This window comes from Onychostruthus taczanowskii, unplaced genomic scaffold, assembly GCF_017590055.1.
Source record: "Onychostruthus taczanowskii isolate IOZ18803 unplaced genomic scaffold, ASM1759005v1 scaffold8, whole genome shotgun sequence".
Taxonomy (NCBI): Eukaryota; Metazoa; Chordata; class Aves; order Passeriformes; family Passeridae; genus Onychostruthus; species Onychostruthus taczanowskii.
The window spans coordinates 11404157-11425812 of record NW_024505892.1 but is presented as its reverse complement, the minus strand read 5'-3'; the positions used below and the strand labels follow the sequence as shown (position 1 = coordinate 11425812).

The following is a 21656-nucleotide window of genomic DNA, read 5'->3' as shown; positions in this document are numbered from 1 at the left end:
AACCCCAGTTTAAAGTATTTTTTTACATTTAGAGTTCAGGCTCACAGAACACCCAAGGCTCTTCTTCCATTACACCCAATTGCTCTTAAGCTTTAGCAAGACAGGCTAAAGTATGAGGAAATTCATCTCTGTACCATGCACTCCTGGAATCATCCAGCCCCCGAAATAAAGAAACAAATAAGCACAATTTATCAGGAACTGAAAAACATCAGGAGAAAAGAATAACAAGCAGTCACGTGGAACAATGTATCAGGAGGTCTCCTGTATTCATCAAATCAGCCAAATCTTTCCTTCTCTGTGGACTAACAAACTAACTAATTAGGTAAATCAGCTGCTGAGGCAGATGTTCATGTCTACATCTTCACGTCCAAAATGAAACCCTGTTGCTTTGCCACATAGCCGCACTCCTCCGATACACTCAAAAGTAAAACATCTGGCATCATGTTGCTCTTTCATGATTCCAGTACCTATTTTCCAATGTTAAGTAACAGCTGCATGTGGTTTTCAAAAACAGTACTTTGCTTTTTAGTCAAAAGGTTTATTGCTGCAGCTTTAGAGGCAGACCTTTAGGTTTGTTATTTAGATGGACACAATTATGTCCTTGTTGTTATAGACATGATGTCACCTTAATATCTCAGGAAAACTGTGGAAGTAGCATAAGCATCTACATTGGTTTATAAACAAAACCTTCCATCCTTTCTACATGCACTGAGCAAATCTAAAAAAAAAAAAAAAAAAATTGTGTTTTGTCCAAAACCACATGGAAAAGAAGTGTAAAGATATTAAACAGCCTTGCAAGATGTTGCAAAACCAGAAATGTCCAACAAAGGCCATAAACAACACTACTTCATGTGAAGAGACTTTCAGATGTCCAAGGATTTAATAAAGAAATGTTTGTGTACACTCACTGAATTAAATTCATGCAAAGATTTAGAATGCAAATTCAGGCTGCTTTTAAACACGAGATGTAGCATAATCAGTCCTATTTGTTTAATTAATCCACTTGTTTAAATAATTTTGAGATCTGCTGGTTTAATCACATGCATATGTAATGCAGACAGCATAATAAGCCAAAAATTCACTGTGTGTTTATCTGCTGTTTCTTTAGTGGCAGATTTGTGAATATTTACATATGCACTCACAGAAAGAAATCAGGTTAGGGTAGGTTTGGAGGTCATCTAGTTCATCCTCTTCCTCAAATAGTGGTAGCTTCAGAGTCAGAACAAGCTACCCAGAGCTTTGTCCAGCTGAGTTCTGAGTACTTGAAAGGATTGAGATCCTACCATCTTTCTGGCCAACCTGCTCCAGTGCTAAACCTCTCACTGGGTAGAGTTTTGTTCTGTTTATCTGGTCAGGATCTCCCCTGCTGTGGTTTGTCTCCATTGCAGATTGTCCTTTCCTTTGGCACCTCTGAGAAGGGTCTGGCCCTGGCTTCTCCATAACCTGTTCATCATCTCTATAACCAGCTGTTCATCAGCTGTCTGAGGGCTGCAGTAAAACTCTCCTTTACCTCCTCTTTCCCTGGATGAACCAACGCAGCTCACTCAGCCACGTGCTTCAGAGCACATAGTGTTTCAGAGCACTTTATGAAAGGTTGGCTATCTTCTGTGAAGTAAAGCATCTCCAAAAGACATTTTAGAGGATCTATGCAAACACTCACACAACTCTTACACATACCCCAAATTATGCTACTTATTCCTGTATTGCAGTCTAATGCCTCTTAATTTGAGCATCTTGAGAGTCTGATAGTCAGAAACTTGTATCCACATTCCCACTGTCTAGTTATAAAATTAGTTTGTTGTAGGAATACAAATACTGAAATGTACCTTTATGCATAAAGATAATGACATTCAATACAGACATACATTCTGTTGCCGTAAATATATTGAGTTTACAGTGGTCCCATCTCTCTTATGTGCAGAAGGAAATCTGCCTCTGCTTATCACTGATTTCACTTGCTATATATATTTTTTTTCTTTAAATTTTTTAATTTTTTTTTTTACAGTTTTTCCTTAGGGGAATCTTGTAATGAAAAAATCACATTAACACAGTGAGATGTGCTTATGAAGGATAGCTGGTGATGCCTGGCAAGGTTTTGTCTGAATAAAATATTTTGGTTTATGAATCAATACTAAATACGACATAGGCACAAAATTTCTCTAGAGCAGTACTTAAATTCTTCATGTTCAAGACATGAACATGTAATTTCTTTTAATCAAACTTCCAGTTCTATTTTTTCTAATTGAAATTCAAAATTTTTATAAATCAATTACATATTCTAAATTTATTTAAGAAGGTAATTACCTTTGAACATATAAGCTAAAATTCTGGAGGAGCATTACTTTCCAGAAAGAACATTTAACTCTAGGAAATATTCTTTTATAATTATCAGGGCAATAAAAGAAAAATAAAATGTCAAACAGTAATTACAATTGTCACATCCTGGCAATTAAGGTTCATTCCTAATATGCCTCTTGCTTTCCTCAAATGTTACTTTTTGGCAATTGATTACAACCACAACAAAACCTGAACCACATTTGTATCTCATAGAACATACATAAAGCATTTCACATTAGATTATATAAATACATAATTTTGCTTGAACTTTGAGGAGACAACATCCAAGCTTCCATAAAGAAAAGGGCCTGATCAATAAAGCAACATTTGCTGTGTTTACAGTTAGCGTTTTATGTCAATATCCTAAATTTCTTTTTCCTGCAATTTGGGCAAGTGATCTCTTAGACAATTGGATAAAACGGAAACAGAGCCCTCCACATCTGTTTTCTGTAGAGGGTGGTACCATCCACAAGTTCAAATGCAACAGGAAAAACTTTACAAGTGGGTAAATCCTCAGCACTGGGAAACTCTGGCATCTTTAGCTACCAGGTAACAGCTTAGCAGAGAATTGTGTCTAAAATTTTTTACTTCGGTGCCTACATTATTATTTTAGATGTCTATCATTTCCATGAGAATACCACGGGTCTCATTTCTGCATAGACAAATTGTCTGAAGGTTTTTTTTCTCATTTCGAACAGAAAAGAGTCCTCTGGTGTGCAACAGAAGTTTCTGTCATAGCCTTCAGGTTAAATTTACTTGTTTCAATCATCTAATGTAAAATTCAAATCATCTAACCTTACATATTTATACATGTATCTGTGCTCGCACTTTTCATCTAGTGATCTATTTTTGAACTGCACTTCAGGATGAGATTTACAGCCAAAACTAAGAGTAAGTGGAAAGTGATCACATCAGTTTTAGAAGCCTATAATTTAATATTAACTAAACTGTGATAAACTCAATCACATATTTGCCCTTATTTCCTTTTATTTTGCAATCACCTAAGCACTGCAGTTAAGCATTGCCTCCGGGTGCCCTATGTGCTGTTCCAGCTACTTCAGTGTCTTGTAAGCAGAGTTTTAAGACCTGCCAACATCTGGTTCAAAGCACCTCTCTGGCCACTCTCCACATCAGCAGCGCACAGCGTGTCATCTGCTCACTGCATCCATATCCTGAGTTCCATCTACATCACTGGGCCAGTTTGACTGCTCCCACCCCTGCCTGGTGGTCCTGCCTGCATCTGTGTTGAAAACCCATTTCCATTGTTGCTGTCTCAAAAAGAAAACTCCATTAAGGACAGCAAGCAGTGTCCAACCACATGCAGAAACTGATACAATTGACAACAAAGCACATGACTTACCAGAATTGAGCAGGATGATGGACTTAAGGCACACGAATTCCTCCCCTTGAATGTTCATCATGCGAAACCGAGCAGCAGTAGCCAGCAGCATGTCAAAGATTTCCACCATGCCCTCTACACATTTCCCTTGATTCCTGTGTGAATACCATCAATGGGGAGACATTCAGTTTGAAGCTGGTGGTACCACAAGTTTTTCATCCCCTTGAACCAATACTCTCCAATTTGTTTTCATCAGCTCATGAGCAAGTGTGTGACCTCCTACTGTGTGCACATTTGATATACGTGTGATTACAAAAGCACTGTTCTCAGTGTTCCAAGTAAAATAAATAAAGTACCATATTTCCAAAATAAATCAGTTTCAGGAACTCATCACATTACTGTGGTGGAACATTTTTAAATTGACTCTACCAAATTCTTATATTGAGGAAAAGGTTTGTTCAAAACTACATTTTGATTTGTGTGTATGTGTTCTGCTTTTGTTACTTTGCTTCCTCTTTCTTTTCTTTTTTTTCTCTTTAACGGGAATGGTCCCAAATCTTTACATTTTTCCCTCCCTAAACATTTGCACTTGTTTCTAGCTGCCCGAGCAACCTTTAATGTTCCAACACACTTCTTTTGATGTTCAATGTCAACATAATCCCTCCATAAAGAACAAGCTCATTCATGAGCTCAAGAAGGACCTAGGAGGCCAAAATCATATCTGTACAACTGATTAAAACTTTCAATTCAGTCCACATATCAAGTAACTTTCTACATTGCAGCATTAAACAAAGCTGAAGTTTGGAACATCTCAAAGTGTTCATTAGTAATGGCAATTAACCATCTCCTTCTGCTCACAGTACAAGACATTCCCACTCACTAATTTTCATCTTGCCCACTCCACCTGCAGCTGAAGAATTAATGCAGATTGTAATTATTTTTTGTGAAAATTTAGTCTGCAGATCTTTTGGTCATTTCCATTGCTACCTTTTACAAGAACTACCTACTTTTCCTTCTATTAGGCCTTCCTGAGTGAAATTGTAATAAATAAGTCTTAATGAGTGATCCAATCTGCTGTTTAGAAACATAATACTTTTTAGATATGGCTTTCATCAACAAAATTAGGAAGATCATTGCTACAGGAAAATGCAAAAGAAATTTTGAGCATGTCCTAATTTCTTTGTCACAAGAAACCTACCAGCACAGAGACACCTGCCTCAAGTCTTAATGCAGATGTGCTGTTGAGAACCTGTAGCTGATGTCTGAACCCACACCAGACCCTCAGACAAAGCACACATCTTCCCTTCTGATTGCAGACTGAGAAACCTCTTTGCACTCTCCAAGGCATCAGGACAAGTTTCAGTACTTCTGATACAATATATTTGCCCAGAACTATAGAAAGATTCATTTCCTCTCTATAGAGTTTAGCACAGAGGACTAGAATCCTTTAATAGCTTTGCATAAACTTAAATAATGCCCCAAAAAATGTTTGTTTAAGAATTTAGTATTTCAGGATTTTGCAGAAAGGAAAAGCTTCTGTGGATGAAGAAAATGACCAGTGTTAAAAAAAACCATCTTCATGTCTGACTGAGATATTTGTTTCGTTCCTAGAATCCACAAACCTACTGCAGCCAGCATTCAAAGCATTTCAAAATATTAAACAGTCTGAACAAATTGCAAAATTTGCATGTCTACCATGAGAGGAAAAAAAAGAAACAGGAAGTTATTTGTAAATCAGACTATTCAACATGCCTTATGGTGCCTCCTGAGACAGACATTTTGATAGCAAGTAAGAATTATTCCCAACATCCTATAAAAATAGTTCAAAAGACTGTAGTTTACAAAATCAATATTCCAATCATGATTCTCTTGCTGACAAGCACAACCTCTGGACAAAAACCCCTAATCCAGCAAAACATATTCCATGTGCTTAAACTAACATGTGTGCCTCTTTCCCATCAACTGAACTCATATGATAGAGGATTCATAAAAATTATGTAAATTTAAGAAATTCTAAATAGTTTCTAATCTCTTTTGCTTTGCTATCTGCTGTGTGTATGAAACACCAGGCTACCCGACAAGGGGTTAAAAAAAAAAAGGGTATTTCTGTGGGTAATGTACTTTAGGTGAGGTTACATACCCAGCTTTAGGTACTCATGTGTGCAAGGAATGACTTAGAAATTTCTTCTTTATTTTCAGAGGTAGGAAACAGATCCAGCTCTACTGACATCAATGGGAACTGCAGGAACTAAGTATCTTTTCTATACAGTGTTCTGTTATTTTTATTATTATTTAGGCTACCACAATTATTTTCTTTGTCAACCAACAAGAAACTATCTGAAACTGGAATCTCCAGTTCTCCTGAATTGCCTCCTAACTTTCTAACATAAGGTGATAATACCATCACCTCTTCACAGTTATGTGTTCAGTTGATAGGGAGGCCTATCTGGGAAAGCCTAGAGATCTTTCCTGAAGGAGAAATTAGCAATAGATTTAACAATTATCTTTATCCTAACATCTTGCTGTTGTCTTTGTGTACTCTTATCTTACTGAAGAGAAGACAACAAAAGCTTGTTTACTGCACAGCATCACAGTGTATTCTCAGAAGAATCCTTTAAATTTGGCTATTGGGAAATGTTTAGGAAAGTTAAATCATTTTAATTAAAGGTCTTAAGTGACTGCATAAAAGTACTTTCTGTATTAACTTTAGCAGATCTATAAAATCACAGCACCATCCAGGCCAGAGGGCAATTCAGAATGACTTTAGTCCAGCCTCCCACTCAAAGTGGGGTCAGCTTACTCAAGCCTTTATGCAATGCTGGTCTTGAAAATCTCCAAGGATGGAGACTGCACAACCTCTCTCAGCTTAATTATTTTCATCATCATGCTTTTTTTCCTTCCCTATATCCAGCCAAAACCTCCTCTGCTTCAGTTTGTTACTCCCATTTCTCAATCTCTCATCAGGCATTTTAATAAAGAGCCTTGATAACCTCCTTGTAGAGTGTAGGTCATGCAGACTTAAAAGCCCTTTCTTCTCCAGGCAGAACAAATCCACTTCTTCCAGCCACTTCTGGCCTTGGTGGCTCTCCACTATGTTTACTGAAGTTTATTAATATATTTCCTGCAATAACTGGTTATGGTATTCCAGATAATGAGTGCACTATAAAAGAAGGATAACGGCTTCCCTCCTTCTAATGGCTATGCTGTCACTGATAGTGGTATCAGTAACCAGGGCTATTCCATTGTATGTAGAAATAAGAATCTAGATTTTATTTAAGTCTTGGTAAAAACCTAGACAGCAGGAATGCCTTTAACAGAAGCACAGGATCAAGTAAAAATTAATACTGAAGGGTCCTTGGGTGAAGGGAAGAGGGACTCGAGCACTTAATGGATGTTCTCATCAAACTTTTCATTCAAAGGGAAATGTTAAAGACAAATGCACGACCAAAACAAAGTCTGACTGTGTTTGTTATCTTTCTGTCTTCTTTTCCCATGGTACTTCATTTGATGAAAAGGGACTGCTAGGAACAGATGGGATACACAAGGCTAGGATAGGGAATATCAGCTCCAAAAGTGGACTTAGTAACTTGGTGATGAAGCCTCTAAACAAGACTTGGATGTGTTCCTAAACCGAAAGGTAGGTTAGGAATAGGGGAGAGAAAAGCTGCAAGGATAACATTCACATCCCCAGTTAGAAAGCAGGGCATTCACAGCCTTAACTCAAATGCCTGTTCTCTGACACAAGAGGAGAACAGTAAGTCTGCACAGACTTCCAAATAAGAGATGATCTTTATATACATTAAGGTATTCTATATAAACTAGTTCCATTAATAGGCATTGCTAGAAACTTTCTACTTCTATGTGAAGTAATGCACTAAAACAGCTTAAGGAAGTGGGGCATCAGGAAAGCTCCATCTGCAAGGATTTAAGACCAAATCAAGAACATCTACTTGGATGCCTTAAATCCTGCCAGACAGGTATTATAGGGATACTTAACTAACAGAGGATTCCACATTTACTCAATGGTGTGCTTTATCAGTCATTAAAAGATGAGAAAATTGTTATCAGCAGAGAAATTTTACTTCAGACCATCCTGAATTTAATCAGTAATACTAGGGATTGTTGAAAAGGTTAGGGGAAAGGTAAGCAGGAAAAAAATTAAAATCTGAAAAAAATTAACCCCAAAGCTCTAGAACAAAACAGCAATCTGAAAAGGAGTCAAAGAAAAAAGCAGAAACTACCAAGTGTAAAGTAAATCACAGTGTCAGATAGGGATCCTGCTGATAAAGAGAAATGCTTATTGTTCTGTCATTATCCAGGAGGTTAGATATCATTTTTCTTTGGAAAAAAATGTTGTTTTGATTGCAGCAATCTAGCTTGCACCTTCACACAAATCAGCCAATAAGTGGTTGGTGGTCATGAAGGTGTGAGCTACAGAAAGGGACAAATTAATTATCTGCAGGGCTTGTTCTACAGTTCTGTTTTGTTGTTTTCCATGTGATTTTTGGTTTGGGGGTTAGGGGCTTTTTTAATTGACTTGTTCATAAGCCTTCAGAGCCTTAACATCTTTTGCTCATGCCATTTCTCCCTAAATACTGGCTTTCAATTAACACACCCTGGGGAACTTCATAGACTACAGTCAATGGCTGGTATTACAGCCTGCTCTTCCAGAGCCCATTGTTTCTTATTCAATATAAGTTTAAGAACAAACATTTGAGTCAATTGCTGGCTAAAACATATTCAAAATTTATAAAATTAGTCCAAGATTTAAAAGCCATAATTGAAAAATATTTGCAATAAATTTGAAGTAGCACATTTATCAATTAAAATAAGAAAAAAAAATCTATTTTGAAGTTATTTTCACTTAGAGTTAGTCACAGGTTACCAGAGCTGCTGATATTGCATGAATTGTCTGGAAATAATCGAGTTCAGTGTCTCTGCTCAGGCCTGTATATTGTTGGGTTTTCAGTAGCTGCAAGGACTGAGACTCCAAACTCTCTTGTCCTGTCACTGAGAAGAATCTTCCACTGCCTTCTTTACTTCCCCTCTCCATCAGATATTTATCAGACCTGAGTCTTCTCAGATCCTCCTTGTATGAGAGCTGTTCCAGTCCAGTATGTACGTCTGTCTTGTGTAGGGTAGCTCAGAACTGGACACAGCACTCCAGATTTGCCACAGCGTGTCTGAGCAGCGAGAGAGCACCACCTGCCTCTAGATGCTGCTAAAGCTTTTCCTAAGGCAGCTGGGGAGGGCAGTCTGCTGGCTCAGAGGGCACCCAGTTGTGCTCTGAATTCTTAGAAAGTTTATGGATTTTCCCCCACTATGGTGTCCTGGAGGAAATTCTGTATTTATGTGCATGCACATGCTTAGGGAGGTTTCCTACTAATAGGTTTTGTTATTATGTCTTTCCTGTCCACATCATCCTGGATTAAAGCACCCCCACCAGGTTGGCCAGTCTGTGGAAATCATTATTTTTCCCCACCTTATGGCATGGATCTCATCTCTTCCTAGACATTCTTGGTCCTCACAGCAGGTTTCATGATAAGAAAGTTAAATCCATGTGGTTGATACCAGCTATGCAACCAGATGCTGCCCTGCAGGATCTGCCCATTCTGCCTCAAGCCCCTTCTCCTCAGCAGCCCCCCTGGACTGGACCACCTAGGCTCCCACATGCTTGACACTTGCCCTCAGAGCCAGGTGGCCAACCAAGTGTTTTTCCTGACAACACGACCAGAGGACCATCCAGCTAGGCAAACAGGGTAAGAATAGCACTCTGCACATTTGAACAGTGGTTAATCAGCTTTGAAACACAGAGACAATTTGCTACTATGTACCTTTAAAAGATTTTTCTCTTTGTAAAACGTAATGTGAAATGGATCTACAACTATGCCAGGTAGGAAAAAATCCCAAAAATGCTGCTATGATAGTTCTAAGAAAACAAATTATTCTTTGGTCACATTTAAGACATTTAGATTGGAAAATTATTATGAAGGCTCTTCATTTGGGAATAATAATGCTAAAAGAATTGGCCAAAGAAAAGTTATTCTGATTTACAGGAGAGCCTTTTTCAGTTTAATTTATATTCAGTCTGAGTCACCATAAAGCCAAAAAACATTTCAAAATTCTCTCCATATCAGAAATGCAAAGAAAGTTTGATTTTGGAATTAACAGCACCACAGTACAATGTGACCTAGAACTGGGGCCTGAGCTTCCAAGGTCAGGGTTACTAGAGGAGCAAGTAATCTCATAATTTGTGTAGGGACTATCTTGAAACCAGAATTATTTAATTTTCTTTGAAAACTTCTTTTCTGTGCCTACAAATCCCCAAGGGATCCATCAGCTGAAAACTGTGAATATGTGGATATCATAATGAGAGGGGGCTTTCTTTATTTATCTTTTTTTTAAAGAATTCATCACTTTTAGCATTACCCAGCACTTCTTCAGATTCTGGAAAGATTGTCCTTATTTTACATTTAAGTTGTTTGAGTTACAGAATAGGGTAGCCTTTGATTTTTCCCAAAAAGACAGTAAAAACTGATTCACAAAAAAGAGACAGTAATTTTTCATTCTTTTAAGTTTTATCATTCTGTCTCTTGTAATAATATGGGGTTTTTTTTCATTCTACAGGGTCTGCAGTATATGCATCTCAATATTCAATGCATCTCAAAATTCAACCATTCAGTGAAAGATGAAAGAACAACTTATTTCAAAAGGTTCCCCAACTGTCTACAAGTTAATCCATTTGGTTCTATCAAGCAGGTAGCCTAATGATGAGAAGATTTTTTTAGCTGGGTTTTCTGGATGGAATCTATTGTTATTAAAGATGTGATGAAAAGTAAATGTACAATATGTACAAAATGTACAAGCTTTTCAAATCCATTTGAAGGGCAAATTAGGATATACTTGTTGCCTATGAACTTTTCCCTTTTGAAATAAATACAAGCAGAAGGTCACTAAGGAAGTATTCTGAATCAAGCACTTGGGATCACTTTGCTTCATTTTTTCTAACAAATCAATGGTAATTAATGCATCCACAATTCCACACAAAATGTCATGAATTTACTCAAGTGACAAACATGTGTGGTGTCCTCAGACACTTGGAGCATTTTACAAGCTGAGGGACTAGAAAACTTACTCAGATTTGATCTTGATGCTCTTCTATTGTATCTAATTTTATGTCTATCAAAATATCTACATAAAGAACTCAAAAGATTCTTTTCAGGTATAGTGAGAAAAGTTCAAAAAAAGAGTAAAAAGCAGCAAATGAAAGCAGTAAATTGATCAACCACCCTCTCACACAGTGAATGCTGTAAGGTTTTTAGTTATTTGTATTAGTTTCAGTTTAAAGAGATCCGCAGTCTCCTGCTATTGCTCAATACAAAAGTCAGTAAAAGGAAAATTCTATTTAGAGAATGAAAAATCTTCATCAAGTGCTAGAAGTGGAAGTAAGTTTCCAAATTAAAATTAACTCTGAAAAACAGATTAGCTTTCTCCATAAAAAGAAGCAAAAACCTGATAGAAACACCAAAATACTGACTACATTGAACTGAAATTTTATAAGTCCCTAGAGAGTTGGTTTTTTTTGCTGTGAGAGACCATGATGAGAAAATAACAGTAGAAAATAACATGAAGATAGCCATACTCTCTCATATCAAAGGTATATTTAGCTGTGGGCTAATCACACAGGTATTTGGATGTGCTGGTTTCAAGTGACTACCTCTAGTGCTGGGCTGGAAGAGATAATAACTTGTGGATTACCACACATCCTCTCAACATGCTCATGACTTTATACAACTCCTATGATCTTTACTTTGTTCCCATTCTTCTAATGAGTATCAGAGGCAGAGAAATCAGTCCATTTAGTTATTCTTCATAACAAAGCTTGTGCCTCTATTTAATTGTCTGTGCAACACCTCTGGGTACCTCTCTTATTCTTTCAATATCACTGTTAAGATAAAGAAAGTCAGGAAAGCATAGTTTTCTAAGCACAGATGAGGCACAGAATTAAACAGGGGGATGGCAATGATCTGTATTATTTTTATTTCCTGTTGTAAACACTCTCAGGGGGAGGGAAAGCTGCAGTCTCTGACTACTGCAAGCAAAGAACTGCTGGTTCTATAGAACTAATTGCTGGTAACAGTGAGATGGAAAGATCAACTCAGAATGCTGTTTAGGAAGACCAGAATTATTATTCTCCTATATACATTCCATTGCATTTGTCTACATAAAATTTGGAACTTGTTTCATACTTTTTTGAAATTTGACAAGATGTACATCATCTACTTGCTTTTTAATTTCTTAAAGGACTTCAGTGTATTTGTGGCTTCCTCTTACAAAATGCTCAGTGACTCTTTATCACTATGTAATTTTCATTCAACTTCAGCCAATTCTCTTCTTTAGATGGCATCCCATCAGCTTCTTTACTGTGGTCACCAGGCTTCCTTTTTAAAATGCAGCACTGCATTTGCCATTTTACTGAAACTGAGAATGTTTCAAGTGAGATTCAGCAATCCAGCTATTTCTATCATGAGTGCCTTTGTAATTATGTTTTAAGCCTCTGAGTAACCTGGGATCAGTGTGATATCTGAATGCAAAAAATCCATTAAAAATAAAGTAAAATATGACATTCTTGAAGAAACATTGCGTTTTCTTCAAAATTATAAACAGTCTACTGTCAGACCTGACAAATTTCAACCCTGGTGTAATGACATTTTTAAAGTCTAGTTTCTTGGGAACCCTCCAGACAGGAAACATCTGGTTTGTCCTACTAGAAACCTAAGCCTTTAAACTTCCTAATTTGCCTTATACAATATACTAATTTTCAAAAACAAAATATAAGTCTTGAATTTATTATTTGATTTTAGTAAGTACTGTATAATAATTGCAAGCACTGTGAGTGTGCCATTGTATTTCCTGATTAAACCTGTTTTTCTAATCTCTAATTATTGTCATTTGAGCATGTTAATAGCAGCAGTTGTACAAAGTAATAATCTACTGGTCCTATGTAACTGGAGACTGTTAAAATTCCTGATTTTGAACCAAGACTCAAGTGTTTGGGTAATGCATTAACAGAATAAGAAAGGGTGCATTACCTCACAAAATACAATGTCTAATTACAATGCAGACTGGAAAGGAAAATAGATAATGTGATTATATTCATCCATACAGAAGACAGCAGTCTACACATACTAATTTATTAAACAACTTAATTGTTGTGTAATTATTTTCTTACAGGCTAAGAAAAATTTTAAAAAGCAACATAGAATTATTTGCTAAGGTCTGCTTTACAGATTTTTTCAAGAAGTCTTCCAAGTGCGAATTGTTGAAAAGGAAAGTTAAAGAAGTATTTATTTTAAAATGTAACTGGCTGACTTGCATAGAATTAGAAAAGACAGTTTCTAAAAGATCTTCAGAGACAAGACAAGCATATGTGTAACATGACCCATGTAGGAGGAGTGAGTTGGGAGAAGAAAGATCACATTTTTTCAAAAAACAGCAAAGCTGAAAGGTTATTTCTGTGACATTTCAGATAGAGGTTAACAAGACAGGACTGTATATATCTAGCCAAAGGGCAAGAAAAGTTGTATAATAAAATTTGGTGTGACCTAAGCTTTAGGAACAGATGTATACAAACGACTACCTATATCAAAGATCCTTGACAGAAAGAATCTGTTCAGGATAAGCCTGAACGCTCAAATGAAAGGGGTGCTCAAATCAGAGAGGATGTCTAGTTTTCACTAAATATAGAAGTGTTGGATGGAACTCTGAGCAATGTGGTCTAATAAAAGTTGTCCCTGCTCATGGAAGGGGGTTGGAACTAGTGATCTTTAAGGTCCCTTCCAACCCAAACCATTTCATGGTTCTATGAATACTTGATGCAGTGATTTCATTGAGTGAAACAGACTTTGAACCGGTGTCTGTCCTGCCCTCTCAAACCTGAAAAACAACAGTTTTGCTCTATAACATTCTCAAAGCCAATTTTCCCAGAACAAATTAACACATCAAAATATTGTTAGCACTAATTAACAAGTAAATTAAGAGTTATTTAACTGGTTAGCATATTGGTGCTTCCCAGAGTAAATTAATTTATTATTTCACTTTCTGCAAATATCCCTACCAAACGGAGTGAGGCAAGTATATGATGACTTAGAGACATGTTTCTTATTATTTCAAAATTAGAAGATGTAATAGATCTACATTTTTATGGTTTCAATTAAAACTTAGAAAACAAGGAGCCCTGAAGTAATACATGGTTCTAGTTGCATGCAATGGTTTTCTCTAATCCATTTGACTTAATTTCTTTAATCCAGTTCACTTAAAACTGTGTAAATCAACTGCACAAACTCCATTTTACTGAGAACATTAAGTTGAGAAAGACCAAGATTTAAAAATAAAAAATTATTTTTAAACTGCTGCAGCTTTTTGTAAAGACTATACTTGCATTTTGACAAGAAGATATTTTCTGTACCTAAAATGAGAATGTTTTATGCTTATCTAGTTCCACAGCTCACAGATCATTGTGCTTACACCAGTGGAATAGGGTTTTTCCTAAGGCAATAAACATTTCTCTATTACTGGGAAATATTATGTTTTATCCTGTTAGGTATTATCATTTGTATTTTACTAAAATGCTAAAAGTAAGTCCTGGGGGGTGTGTGCAAATAGAGGGCAGGGAATCAAAGGATTAACACTTCATGAATGCAGCCATGGAAACTCAGTACCCCACAGTCAACAGAGCAAGTTGATCATAAGAAATTTTTCTGCTAATGAGAATTTTGATTAAATTACACAGCTGTGGCTGCAGTAGCTGAGGGTACTGCCCTTGACATTCTGTTGCCACCCCTCTGCCCTGGCAGCTACGTGATGAGGTCAGGAGCTTGCCCACTTCTTAGCTGCCTCTCTGTATACTCCATCTCAGTTTGGCTCTTCTGCCACTTCCAGTTTGGACCAAGATGCCAAAGTCTGCCCTGAAGTGACCTCCGAGCACAGCAGCTCTCCCCTGCCAGCTCTGCTACGTGTCTACAACTAGGAGGACCACCAACAGCTAAGATTACTCTATCCTAAGAAATTTTGTCTGAAAATTTAATTAAAATTTCTCATTAAATTTTTCACAGGACTAGGAAATGAGAGCTTGAGCTTACATTAAGATAGTAGAAAATATATTTTAAATTATCAGTCTTCCTGCTTTTAACATGAAGACTGCCAGCCAAAATCCAGGATATTTTCATCCAGCACAGATGCATATTTTTTTCTCTCAGAAACACTTAGCATATTAGCAAGACTGTCAAAAAAAAAGCTTAGTGAAGGGAGCAAGTATGTGTTTGTCATATTTGTCTCCAGTTTTCACAAGAAAAAAAAAAAAACCCAAACTTAATATATTCTCCATAAGTAAATAAAACTGCACTTCAGATTCTATGAGGATGTTGTTCCAAAATTTTGTCTGGCTGCTTGGATAAATTCATTCTAACTAAGAAAACTGAGGAGGATTTTAAATAAACAAAAAAACCTATCTGAATTAAATGAATAGTGTTCAGTTTTTAATTTAAATTACTTCTGAAACAAACAGTAGAGATTATAAGATAAATTTACTGCTGCCTTTGAAAGAAAGTACTTCAAGCAGCAGATGAGCCTCAGGTGTGTTATTTGTCTAATAAATGAGCAGTATCATGTTCCTGAACATTCATTTTTCAGTCTCACCTACCATAAGCCTGCTTGACATATGATGTACAGTCAAATTGTAGTACTGCTGAGATGATATCATGCTAAAAATTAATCTGATTGCAGGAGAAATAAATTAACTTAAACAATTCACAGCAACATGCAGACTTACCTGTCCAGTAACAGGTTAGGTGCAAACGAAAGCTTTCCTGGATGTTCCATGGAGCGCCAGACTAAGCCGATCATCAGTATTTCTAACCAGGCACATTCCAGTAGATGGACCTGATCATGGAGTGTTAAATCCACAAATCCTGAAAGAATAAATGGGAGACAGTAAAAACACTCCAGTTTTGTAAATGGAATAACATTATTCAGAGAATTAGGTTAAAAAGTGCTTTAGAGCTGGATAACCAAAAAGAGTAATAAAACAGACATTTGTTCTCTTCATATTTTGGTCTGAGTTTTGTCCACTGGGGCTCCCAGTGTCAGTCAGAACAGTCAGAACTTTCTAGCCTACTGTTTTTGTGCTGGCTGTACTCTTCCCAAAAATCAGGACAAGATCTTGGACATCATCTCCATCCCCACACCTGTTGCCAGGGGCATGGGAATCCAGGTGCATGCTGCAGAAAGGGGCATCTGCTTGCTCCAGCACCACGCTACCTGAGGCATAAGGCAAAATGGAAAAATGTCTGCTATAAAATGAAGTGACAGCTCTAATCAGCTAACCCCAGACCAGTTCTCTTGGTGGAATGCTGTTTTACAGACTCATGGAGAATTCACTGTGCTGGAAGTGTGATACGTGTGGAAGAGGGACCAGCAGAGCATTTCAAATAAACTATGGAGCAAATGCTGATATTTCTGCAATCAGAATTCACCAATGAAACACCTGTTTATATTCCTACTGGATTATAGAACATGGAGGAAGTAAGTACTTTGTATTTAAACACTGTTTAGAGACAATAAATGTAAAATAAGAGATGGCTTATAACATCTTATACTACAAAAAATGAATTAGAAAGAATAATGGTGAAGGTACACATGTAACCATAATCACAGTGGTCCTCTCTGTGTTCATTTCATGCAAGAGATTGAATTATTGCCTGTTTTGAATTCTCACTTTTCATTAATGTTATTTTCAATCCATATACATAACTGGAGATTGCATAATACGATTTATTAGATCTTGTGTAAGTTATTCCTTGAAATTACAATGAACTTCCTAAAACAAACGTGCAGAAGTTGCCTTAAGATAGATCTTATTTATCTTTTACTCAGTGTTACAAGTGAAACACATTATTGAACCTTGCCATAATTTTTTTGGGTAATTGTAATGATTTATACTAATCTTCAGAATACAGAATACATGGTAAACTACCTTACCGGCCCTAAAATAGCAGGGTTTTTCCTTCTGTGTTGTGTCTTCTCTGAAGGTATATACTGAGTAATTTTTGAGGAATATACCTGACATACACTTGAATATTATCTTGAGAAAAAGGAAGAAAAAAGCCACATATTTTAAAAGTCAAATGATGTGCCAAGAAATATGCTTTTCAAATAAGAGAGAGGTAGAGAATAAACAAAATACAGTTCACAATGACTTAGAAAATATTGTTACATCTGATAAAACAGTTGTTCATATATTTAATGAAAGTATCTGAGAGAGCCAGTCAATCTATTGGTAAGAAATCATCCAGTAGAAGGAAACAGCTTTGACACATTTGAAGTAAAACCCACCTATCAGTCATTAGAAGTTAATTTAGGCAGTTGCAGTACCTGCTGTTTTTATGGGTGTGGTAACAATAGAGGAAATAAATAATTGCTTTTTCCTGTATTTTTCCTTTATTAACAAGTGCAAAAAATTATTTCCAGACTTCAAAGACTCATGAAATGACACTTGTCTGAGTCACCAAGCAGCTTGAACAATAGAGCTGAAACTTAAAAGAGCAACATTCTTAACTACAAAGCATTGGTTACAGCACTCAGGCACAAAACTGGCAGAAAGAAAATGTCTATATGGAGAACAAATAATAAACACCAGGTTTCCTATTAAGTATTGCCTTAAAATGACAATACATAAAAATTGCCTTAATGGCTTTTTAGGAGACATTTTAAATTTATTATCTTGTTGTTGGTGAAACTAGCTAGTTAGTTTATTTGGTAAAACTGAATGTCCTGCCCAGAGAAGCTGTGGATGAAACATAGCTTTCTTTGACGAAACGGAGTTCTGTAAGATAACTAATACTGTAAAACCATGAAACACATTCACTGAATGAAAATATTTTAGATTTCATATTTCAGTATGGCAAAAGGGTATGAACTGAACTGAAGTATTTCTAAAGGAAGGACATACAGTTTACTTCTTTACCATAGATAATTTTTATGGAAAAAACAGAAGTCATAATTGAGATGTCCTGCTGGCATTTGGGAAATATCTAATGAAGACAATGAACTTTATAAAAAGTCAGGGAAACTCTGAGAGAGAGCATAAGAAAGCTGAATTATCTTGGTGTTATCTGAATCTGATAACCATCCTGCAAGTGGGATGAGAAGTTTGAATGGTAGAGAAAGATCAAAATTAATAGAGCATTGAAAAATATGCCCTCTGGTGAGGAGTCAGAGGAATTTAGTTACTGTTTGTGAAGCTAAATAGTCTAGAGGGGTTGAAGGACTGCAATGGATAAAGATCCAAAGAAAAAGAGAATAGCATTACAGAAGGTAATGGCATAACAGAGAGAAGCCCATGCTGGCAGCTAGACTGGCTTCAAGTCAGACTGCAAATCAGGGGGCATTGTTAACAACAAAAGTAGTTATTACCTAAGCATCACATTAAACTTCCTTGAATTTGCTCTAATTTGAAACTTTAATCAAGATCTAATAATTCTTTTAAGACATACTCTTGTTCAAGAAAGTTAATTCAGAATAATGTAACAGAAGTTTAAATTAAATTATGAATAAATCATTAGTCAGTTCATCACATAGAGCATGTTGCACTTTAGTGTTGCCGAAATTATGTGTAGATGTGCACATAATTCACAAATTGCACTACTCTTTTAATTCTGGAAAGTTCTGAAAATTATTCAGACAGTATTTTTTAATTCTAAATTTTTGATTACTGTGCTTTAAGGAAGAATACAGACATTCACTTCATTGTTGATAAATTAACTAATTGGATGCAGTCTGGATGTAACCTGTATCTCACTCCATATACCAGAATTACTAATTCCATGACCTTATAACAATCAATATCAGTAACCTAGATTGCCACTAGTCCCACTAGTCCATCCTATCTGACACCTATCATATGTTTGGCAGCAGAAGGATGCTCAAAGGATAAAGGCCATGACTAGACAATTCCTCTTTTTTTTCAAATACAGATAAATTAACAGCATTTCCGAGTGACTGCCAACAACAAATGTTAAGAATGTACCACAAATTCTTGTAAGAATATGGAAATCTGAACTTCTGAAAATCTGGAATGATCTTTAGCGTATTCAGCTATGAGTAAGGGGCAGGTAAACTTCTCTGTAGAACGCAAAACTGCAATGTTCAAATTAAGTGATTTTCCTTTCTAGTATAAAGCAGCAATATGTGCTGCATCAGTGACAATAGGACACAAATCTCTCCAAAGACACTCCAAAGCAAGTGTGGGTGCATGAAGCAAAAGTTATTAAAATCCCTGCTTTGGCAAGCATGACATTAGATTTGGCAGTCCAAAACTGTGTGATCCCACCATCTTAAAAAAAAAAAAGGAAGGCAGTAACTATTTACAAAAAAAATCAGCAAATATCTTTGTAACCTGGGAGTTTAGGCAACACAAGGACTACTGGAAATAGTATTTGGTAAAGTATACACCCTTGAGAAAAGTGGTTTATGCTCTAAGTTGTTTGATTGCAGTAAGGAACAACATAAAGCTCAGATGATTTTCATTAATTGCTAAGGTAACATACATTGTGCACTCTTCAGTTCTCTGAAATAACCACTACCAACACATGTATATGTATGTATGTATGTGTGTGTGTGTGTCACATTTTACCAATCATTTTGAAACTAATAAATTCATCATTTGCCGTAATGACTTTTGACCAAATAAGCAGCTACCCATTTTATGAGAAATAATTTCCATAGCAATTACCATTCTCTGAGACCCAATATCCAGCATCATTGCAGATTTAATCCTTCAACACGAAGTCCTCCACTGGCACTTACTAACATTTGAGGATCATTATCAAATTTTGCAGTTTCTACTAATAAGATACAACTAAAGGGTGTTCAGACTGCTGAAAATCAGTTAAGTAAATGTGAAAAAAAATTATAAAGAAACCCTTCTTTTTACATGTGATCCAACTCTAATCCAACCTATATGTTTATACTATATCTCCTAATTACAAAGATGTGTACCTAAAAGATGAATATCAGCCAAATTTTTCAAGAAAATAAATATTATTGTGTCATAAAGAATGAGTCTGTCTCCTGATGCTTTGAAGGAAAGTAAAGCAAAAGCAATGAATAGTTTTAAAAGCAATAGCAAACCTCCACTTATCAAAGTATCCCATTTACAACAGAAATTGATACCAGATGTTTATGGCAAAAAATATAGCAGGAAAAATAGGTTTCTACAGGAAGTTTCCTCATGTTCCAGAGGTGCACAGCTCAGACTTGCAGAGCTGGAAATGGTCTTTTTGTGATTGATGTCCCATAACATTTTTCTCTCCAAGTTTCTCCAAGTCCTTTCTGAACTAATTTGGCATTTAATGCATTTCTGATATGTTTTATATAGTCTGAAGCAGTAGTCTCCAGTAAGAACTTTCATACTCTCAGTTAACACTAGGCAAATCACAATCTCCTGTTGTTCTGCAATAAACAAACATCTCTCTCTCACTACCTCTTGAAAAATCTAATTATTGTATTGGAAGATTCCATCATTCCCTAGGCCATCATCTCACTTCTCTTTTCCAAACATTTAAAGTACATTCAGTCACTCTTTTGATGAAACTTATTCTGTTCACCTTTGAAACAATGTTGTCCTTCTTGGAGTGTTTTCCAGTTCAGCTACATTCTCTTAGAGAAAGTGAGACCAGGCCTGCAGACTCTTTCAGTCTGCCCTTATCTTCATCACATTATTCAATTTAATAACATCCATAATTTTATCACTATTATTTTTTTTTTCCAGCAAACTTATGAATATGTTGAACACTACAGTCTTAAAAGTCCTGCCAGCTTTTCTACTATGTCTTTGACTTAACAGCAACAGAAATGTTTATAATACCTCCTATGGCAAAAACCAGGACATTGAACTCCACAAAAAAGTTGTGGGAAATCAGAACACTTAGATTTTGTGTCTTAAGTGTGTCCAGACAGACCACTGTTTTTTTCTATCTTAATGCAGTGTTTTGAGAAGTGGCAACAACCACTGAAAAGGTTGTTGTTTACAATTCAGTACAGTACCTCAGTCATGCGACAGTCATATAATAGACCACATTTGGAACAGAACGATAATTAGGCTGGCAAAGACAGCAGAAAGTAGTGGTGGGTGCTGCAACCTAATTGCTAGCAACCATCCAATAAAGCAACAAAATAAAGAGAGGCTTGTATCGAGAAAAATGTCTAAGTAGATGAAAGGCAAACAGCAAAATAACTCCTAGGCAAGTTCTGTTCTCAAAAAAAAACAGCCATAGAGAGGAAAAACATCTGTTCCTCCTAACCTAAAGCACATTGAAGGACCAATACCTCAGTCACCAGTGTTTGATCAAGTGGTGAAATCTGTGCCTGTTTTAATGCACGAGCTTGGTACCCAACCTCTCCACTTTAAAGAGAGTGGTGAGACTGCATCTATGCATTTATCTAGTGCATACAATGACATTCTGTTCTGAAATTGCATGGATCACTCAGCCTCTTCAACCTTTAAGGCTGAGCCCTGAAACCTCTTAGTTAAGAGGTGGCTAAAACCCACACCTTGACTATAGCCTTGTCTGTACACAACAACAGCAGAGCAAAACAAATTCTGAGGCCAAGTGAATCAGAGAACCACAAACGCTGTTTTTTTGAGCCTCAGTATTTACGCAGCTATTTCTATAATGCTACTCATTCCTAATTCTTTCCACAGATCTTCAGACCAATATTATAAGACACATTTATTAAGCTCTTCCTCCTAAGGGCACTTACAGTATGACATGGACACACTGGTTTAATTGTTTGCACAACACCAGTGTTTTAAATCAAGACTTATTTTGAAGACTGAAGATGAAAGATCTCTAAACCTCAACATTTTCAATCCAAATATTTTGCTAGAAGCGCAGTTTTGTTTTTGTTTTTTTTTTTTAAG

The 21656-nt window shown here is 36.3% G+C and overlaps 1 protein-coding gene across 1 annotated transcript in view; it reads right to left on the bottom strand.

The window, feature by feature from the left end:
- Positions 1-21656, bottom strand: part of ESR1 (estrogen receptor 1) — a 156448-nt gene that overhangs the window by 5552 nt on the left and 129240 nt on the right. The window contains 2 exon segments of the mRNA XM_041423733.1: positions 3698-3831; positions 15507-15645. Of these exon segments, the coding sequence (XP_041279667.1) occupies positions 3698-3831; positions 15507-15645 (273 nt within the window).